Raw genomic sequence first — 7,405 nt, forward strand, 5'->3', positions numbered from 1 at the left:
ATATCACTGTGTTTTTAAATTAATCTTGTTTTCTCAGCAGGTTCATTTTTGGGCTTTGAAGATGTTTACATCAGAGATATGGAATACTGTGCCACGCTTGATGGTTTTGCTGTTGTTTTTAATGATGGCAGAGTTGGTTTCATTACACCAATGTCAAGTAGATTCACCGCTGAGGTATATTTCCTTTAGTATTTCTAGCATGTACTCTACAATGAATGTGTTTTCCTTGGTCTCTGCATTTCAGTTAGCTTTCTACTTTAAATTCTGTTCAGCTGCAATGAAACTAAAATTTAGCAACTGCTTAGGAGATATCATAAGAACAAGACTATATTTCATGCCATAATTTGAACTAGATTGTTCTAGGGCTAGTAGTTGTCTATGGGAGGGCATAATTGACAGTAGATTTAATTTTAGTTTATTGCTTCAAAATGTCATTATAGTTCTGAGATTTTCTGTCTTTGTGACAGGCTTCCTGTTGCTAGTTGTAAGTGGGGTGATAAGAAGTGGTTTCTCCTATTGGCAAAGTATCATAAGTGCTATTTCTAGCTTTTAGCCGTAATCAAGGCTAACTATTCTTACAGTGACAAACATACTTCAGACTTTGTTTTAAAGGAATCTTTTCCAAGTTAAGTGTTTTCTTACCTGTAATTCAGCCTACAAACTGTACTACATTTTGTCATTAGATCTCTAATTTAATTACAGAAAACCCAGCAGGATTTGTGTAGTCTGTCTGAAACTTCTTCACACACTTAATATCTGCAACTTGAGCTGTTGCAGATGGGAGTTTATTTTCCTGTTTTGTGTTTTGTCTTTATCCTCGGTACCATCTACTGATTTTTTTAATGCGGTATCAAGGATATTCTTGCCATATATGTATTGACTTGCTTTGGGTATTTAGAGCTCTGATAAACAGTTTCCTTACATACTGGCATGTTTCTGTAATTTTTATTAAGAACAATGAAACCAATTTTACATATACTGGATTTTGTTTATCTGAGCCATGTCAGTTAATCTTGACGTTTGTAATAGAAATTTCTTGAGGAGATGAGGGTCAACTGGCAGATCTGTAGTATGGTATACATGGGTAGCACGTGGGTAGAAGCTGACTAACATGAATAAAAGCACTGTTAAACAAAAAATTCTGTGAATTCCTTTCTTTACAGCAGCTCCATGGTGTTTGGGCACAAGATGTGATTGACGGAACTTGTGTGGCAGTAAATAACAAATACAGGCTAATGGCATTTGGATGTGCCAAGTAAGTTTTGTAAGGCTGGTTCAATGGGGAGGGAAGTGATTTCATTATAAAGCTTAAGTACTATTCTTAACAAGTTGTGTTGCAAGAGCTGTAAAGATGAAAATGGTCAGTCTTCTTAGAGATTGTATAATCTGCTCTGTCAAGAGGGTATGAGGGAAGAAATTATTGCCTGCTTGAATTGCAGTTGAAATTGGTGCTTGCTGTTCAGCTTTGGAAAAAAATAGAAAGGTGACTGGACCAGTAGCGAGAATTGGAAAGTGCTGCTGTTGCAGTTAATCTCAAAGCAAGATTATAAAGTCAGTTTTAAGCAGTTAATCGTAATGATATTGGAGGAGAATCAGCACTTTGCACCCAACGGAGAAAATGCTCTGCGAAGTGTTTGATTTGGTCAGGAAAAATGTTGCCTGTTTGACTAACTGTGAATACAAATTAAATGTTTTGAAAGTGCTCTTAGTTGTGGTTTTTTGCTTACTGCTCCTTCAAGACAGTTCCTCCTGTATAATACTGCTTCAGCAGGTCTAGAGTGCAGCTTTTTTTTTTTAATTGTATTTTACTTGTTTTCTAAAATGTTCCAAAAGGTCTGGGCAGTTCAGTCTTCAACTGTCTTCTTAAGAAATAGTATTCTCAGTTGTAGTTGTAGTAACAATGCAGTGTGTTGGTATTTGCCTCTGAAACAGAAATAGTTACTGTAATTCATTGAAGTTGGTATGCATTAGTACACTCCTGATGAAACTTCAGCACTAAGTGAATACTAACTTCCCTCATGGATTGCCTTATAGTTGGAAGCTCTAAACATACCTGGATTGTGTGTGCATATGTATTTCAGAAAATGAAATAGTCTTAGTGCATTGGTTATCATAGGCTGGTGTCTTGGGTCCTCCACTACCTTCTGGAAAGTATCTTATAAAGTTGTTTCATAAAGTTCTTTGAGTGTTACTTGACACAATGTTTCTGTTCTAGATAAATTTGGTATTGGTGAGAAAAAAGCAGCTTTAATTAACACCCTGAAACTGATGAGAAATCCAAATGGTCTGTAGTCTAAAGCATGTGTAATCTCTTCCAGCGGCTCTGTGCAGGTTTATACAATAGATACCACCACTGGTGCCATGCAGTTTTCTCATAAATTGGAGCTGACACCAAAACAATATCCTGGTGAGCTACTTTTGTTGTTAGAATTTTTCAGCTGTTTTTAAGGTGTTAAAAGAATATTTTTATCTTTGGCTAGTTAACTAGTGTTTGTTGTTTGCATTATCACTTATGGGATTAGTATTTGCTCTTCTGTGTTTGTAGTAATTTACTCTTGCACATTTGTTCTTTTAGCTGCTTGCTTTTAACAGACTTTTGGATGTGTTTCATATGTGAGGGCCTGGGGCTGGTTTGGGGATATATTTTTTTTTTTTCTAAATCTGAATCTGAGTTAGCAGTTTACAGACAGTGCTGCTTCTGGTTGTTCCTTTTTAAATACTGCAGATGTTAGTAGTTCCCACATGTAGTCTTGAGATTACTTTTCCATTACTCACCTGAGAAAATGAGAGATTATTGTCAAAACTGATAATGAATATAATAGAGGTGTGAATTAACTTGAAACAACTGACATGCAGCGTACAGAAAAAACCTGAGTAATCCAGCACCCTGCCTGAACTGCAGTGAACAAAAGCTCAGTGGAATTTTTCATGTAATAGTGATGAGTATTGCAGGCTTGAGAGTGAGGAACGTATAAGGTGGGTAAATTCTGTCCTCAGCTGAAAATATGTGTGCTTATTAGGTTTCAACAAAAAAATAAAATCGGTAAATAGCAGAGTTTTACAGTTGTGCTAAGTGCCAAAGGAAGATGTTTCAAGGGTGAGTATAAAATCTTCTTTTGTCCGAAAAATCATTTTGCCAGAATTGCAGTTCTATGGTTATGTCATAGCACAGTGCATTTCTGGCCTGTTTTCATGTATTCTTAGTTTCCTGTGAAACCAAACATGTAATGAAAAGAAAACATGAATTTCTCATTTGCTGCTTATTCATTTTGAGATGGTCAGTTTGATGAATGCAGCAAAGAAGTTAATTGAAAAATCAAATATTTATTTCCATATATTTTTGTTTCTACTCTTATGATGAAAGCAGTTGAAGGACATTTGATGTTTTTCACATGGTATTTCATTGTCTGTTTTTAAACAGATATTTGGAATAAAACAGGACCTGTTAAACTAATCAAATGGTCACCTGATAGCTGTGTTGTGATGGTGACCTGGGAATGTGGAGGCTTGTCCTTATGGAGTGTTTTTGGTGCTCAGCTTATCTGTACTTTAGGAGGTGATTTTGCGTGAGTATCTTTAATGAAATTGTAAAATACTTTATTAAAAACCTTTTATTTTTCTAATTAAAAGCATAATCTTTTTCCATTGTAACTCCTTAGATACTGGAATCATTGAATAATATTTAGGAGGGGATCATTTGAACATAAATGAGAATGTATTATTTTCTTTTTGTAGTGATCTTTTTGCCATAAAAGCAAATTGCCCTAAAGGCAGGCTTTAGCAGGCAAATACTAAAATTCCCTCAGTGCCAGTATATATTTGCTGAAAATGTGCTAGCATCCAGAAATCACAGTTCAAACAATTTATGCTAGATATCTGACAATTTCATTGCCTTTTATGCTGTGTCATGGATCAAACAGGCTTTATAGTTCGAGATGAGGTTCAATATAGAACCATGTAACAATACAAAGATAGGAAAATAATTTCTTATTTTGATGAAGTTATTTTCAATCTCAAACTTGTTCTGTTCTGTTTTTAAGGTATCAGTCTGATGGTGCCAAAAAGGACCCTCTAAAGATCAGTTCTATGGTAAATGTGAATGTAAAACCACTGTAATAGGATGGCTGTTAATTTTTAAAATTATTTTTAGCAAAACGGATTTTCAGAAAATCAAACTGGCTTTCTTTAGCTTTATTACTTTTAAAGAGTAAGCTGCCTTTACTATACTTCCTAACACCAATGTTGTATTGAAGGAAGAGGGAAAAGGGGACAGCTGATTTTTTTAAAATTTTTTTTTCACATATATGCCTGATCATGAAGTGTGCATGACATGCCTTGGCTTTGCTTTCGATGTTAAGAATGAACACTTTTTGTTTTCCGTAACTTTTTTTTTTTTTTTTTTTTTCTGTCTGGTGCTGTATTTCAGAGTACAATGAGACACATAACAACACTAATTGTAAACTTACTTATTTCTCTAAAATTACTAGCTTACCTTTGGCTGTTGAAGTAGCTTAACTCAGAATATGAATTAAAAAGAAACTTAGCTGCTGTTGGTTTAATACAAACTAATTAACATGAAGTCCTGCTAGTTTGTCAAATCAGTAGCTGCTGATAAATATCAAACACAATCTTCACGGCCTCTTTTACAAACCATGATTAATTTTGTACAATACTTCTATAACTTTTGATTTTATTTATGTATAGGCTAGTTGCTATGAAGACTGGCAATTTTAAACGTGCATCCCAAGTGGATGTACATATTTGCAAGGACAGTACAATGTACCTTTTAAAAACCCCCAAAGATTGAAATTCTGATACCATTGAATTTAATGAACAACAACGTCTGTAATTTTGGGGATCAGGATCTTTTCATACCTGATTCTGTTTGTGGAGTTTTTGTTAGTTGCTTTAAGCTGCAAACTAAACAGTCTTCATTACTTATGTGGATGTCTTGCATAGTTACTTTTCATTTAATCAATACTTTTTACATAAAAAAGAAAAGAATTTAAGCTAGATTCTTACTGTTCCTTGTGGATTTTACTGCTAAGGGTTACTTACGATTCCTGTGATGATGCATTTTAGAACACCAAACTGTGTGGTTTTTTTACCAAGCTCATGTCTGTCATAAGATCAGTTTCAGTTACAGCAAGTTTTTGTAGTTCTTGTTTTCTGAGAATATATAGTGTTGGTTTTGCATTTTTACTATTGTTATTTTTTTACATTCAGACCTGGGGATCAGAAGGATATCATCTGTGGGTTATTGATGGGAATTCTTCTTCAAACGTGAAGCCTGAAAGAAATGTAAATAATGAAGCTCGCCAATTTGGTATTCTGCAGTTTCATTTCATCAAGAGTGCACTCACTGTTAATCCTTGTATGGTAAGTTTTTTTGTTGATAAATATATCCTTATTTCAGACCACATTTCCAGTTTTCAGATAACCTCTGAGTTATTCTTTTAACAGGTTTTAAGTCTGTTCTGTAGCCTTTAGACTGGTTTTCCTTTTTTCATCATAGAACATTTAAAATGGTGCTTTGAAAATAGTGCTATGCAATACTGTAACATGAAACCTGGTAGTACATAGTGATAAAAAAACTGAGAACTGCCTTAATGCTTATTTTTCATGTTGTTTACATAGAACTTGTTAATATATTTATCATGTGTTTTCCTTTGTTTTCTGTACATGGAGTTCAAGGTTGCTTTTGTTTTTTTGTTGTTTTGTTGTGAATGTAGAGTAACCAGGAACAAGTCCTCCTTCAAGGAGAAGATCGCTTGTATTTGAACTGTGGAGATGCAACACAGGCTCAGAGTCCCAGAAACACTTCAGCACACTCTGAACATAAGCCTACCAGGGAAAGAGGCCCTTTTTCGGATGGCAGTTTAGATTCTCAGGGTTTAAGCACTTTACTAGGACACAGACATTGGCATGTTGTACAGGTAATTGTTGCTGGTTGCCCATATATGCTCTGTGCTTGCAAGAGTTTATAGGACTGGAATTTGCAGCTGATCTCACCACTCTGCCATTTTCCTCTAGTTTGAGATCATTGCCTTTTTATTGCCTCTTGGGTTTCCCCTGGTACAGCTTTTTCTTATGGCCAAACAGTAAAGGGATGTTGACCGTCTCAGCCTTGTGGCTATGAGTTTGCATCCTAGCCAATAAAAAAATCTAAATGTTGTCTTGACTTCAGGAAGGAGTAGTTAAATTACTTTCCTATGCTTTGAAAGGGAGAATAAGTGCAACGTGCAAGAAATCCTTTAGGGGTTTGTTCTGTTATTTATGCAAATTACTTTAAGCATATTCAGCTGATGAATACAGCCTTTGGACTTTGGCTGTATTTTCAGGCAGTCTTATATGGCACCTATCTAAGCATGTAATTAAAATTTCACAATATCAATCTTGTGAAAAAGAAATTATTTCCAGGGGCAGTAATGGGACAGATTCTATTTTCTCTGGAATATAGAAGAAATATTTAATAACTTTTAATCTGTAATTCTAGTGTGTGTTCTTCCACGCTTGAATTGGTAGATATTTTTCTAAATAAATGTTTTTAAAAGGTCCCCAAGATTTTGTTTTTCATCTAGTAAATGAATTGGTATTACTAAACAGCATTTGACTCTAAGCATGTATGTCAGGTTCTAGGTACTACTGAATTTCCACTTTAGCTGGCCACGTAGCTTTTCTGTCTTCTGAAACTGGTGCAGGAGGGCAAAGTCCTCATTCTGTGTAGGAGCAAAACTAACACAACTGGAATTACTGGGGGAGCAATACACCCATGAGAACAGCCAGTGGCTGGGCAATGAGAGCACCTACCTCCTTGTAACAGACCAAGGACTGGAGTTTGAACCTGGATTTGTATCATCCCATGTGACATGAACAATCCAGGATCAAGATTTAATTTGACATATCCCCGTCAACTGCTCTCATAACAAGGCTTTTGGATGTGCTGGTGTGTATTTCTGATGGGATTAGAAATTTCATCCCAACACTGAAAGTCCCTCCTGAATGCTATGTTTATCAAAACTTCTATGTTCCCATGAAAGGCTCTGGTGGAGGAGAAGTACCTAGGGCAGGAGAAGAGCAAATTTTGACTATTAATCTGTAATATAGTATTAGCTGTTGTATGTTGTTAATGCATTTCTATATTTCTTATATTAAAAACAGGCTAACATTTAGGCTTCAGTAACTTTCTGGGGTTGGGGGGCAGGGAACCTAATTGTATTTAAAAAAGAAATCCCAATATTAAAAACCTTTAAGCCAGTGTTTTGGAAAAACATGGCCATTATACAAATTCCTGTAGAACATTACAGTTAATCACTACTTTAATAGTGCTTGGTATAGTTATGGTTCTGGTTTTCTCTTTTTTTTTTTTTTTTTTTTTTTTTTTTTGTTTTTTAATTTTGTTTTG

General features: G+C 35.1%; 1 protein-coding gene across 4 annotated transcripts in view; it reads left to right on the forward strand.

The window, feature by feature from the left end:
• The window catches only part of RIC1 (RAB6A GEF complex partner 1), a 57,347-nt gene that overhangs the window by 35,223 nt on the left and 14,719 nt on the right, over positions 1–7,405 (forward strand). For 3 of the 4 annotated variants that reach the window (XM_010586043.1, XM_010586045.1, XM_010586046.1), the window contains 7 exons: positions 38–174; positions 1,164–1,255; positions 2,319–2,407; positions 3,422–3,566; positions 4,041–4,089; positions 5,227–5,379; positions 5,733–5,936. In XM_010586043.1, the coding sequence (XP_010584345.1) occupies positions 38–174; positions 1,164–1,255; positions 2,319–2,407; positions 3,422–3,566; positions 4,041–4,089; positions 5,227–5,379; positions 5,733–5,936 (869 nt within the window). The remainder of the gene's footprint in view (positions 1–37; positions 175–1,163; positions 1,256–2,318; positions 2,408–3,421; positions 3,567–4,040; positions 4,090–5,226; positions 5,380–5,732; positions 5,937–7,405) is intronic. The other variant, XM_010586044.1, reaches the window with a different exon arrangement.

The sequence above is a fragment of the Haliaeetus leucocephalus genome, unplaced genomic scaffold (genome assembly GCF_000737465.1).
Source record: "Haliaeetus leucocephalus isolate CR32 unplaced genomic scaffold, Haliaeetus_leucocephalus-4.0 Scaffold139, whole genome shotgun sequence".
In the NCBI taxonomy this organism is placed as follows: domain Eukaryota; kingdom Metazoa; phylum Chordata; class Aves; order Accipitriformes; family Accipitridae; genus Haliaeetus; species Haliaeetus leucocephalus.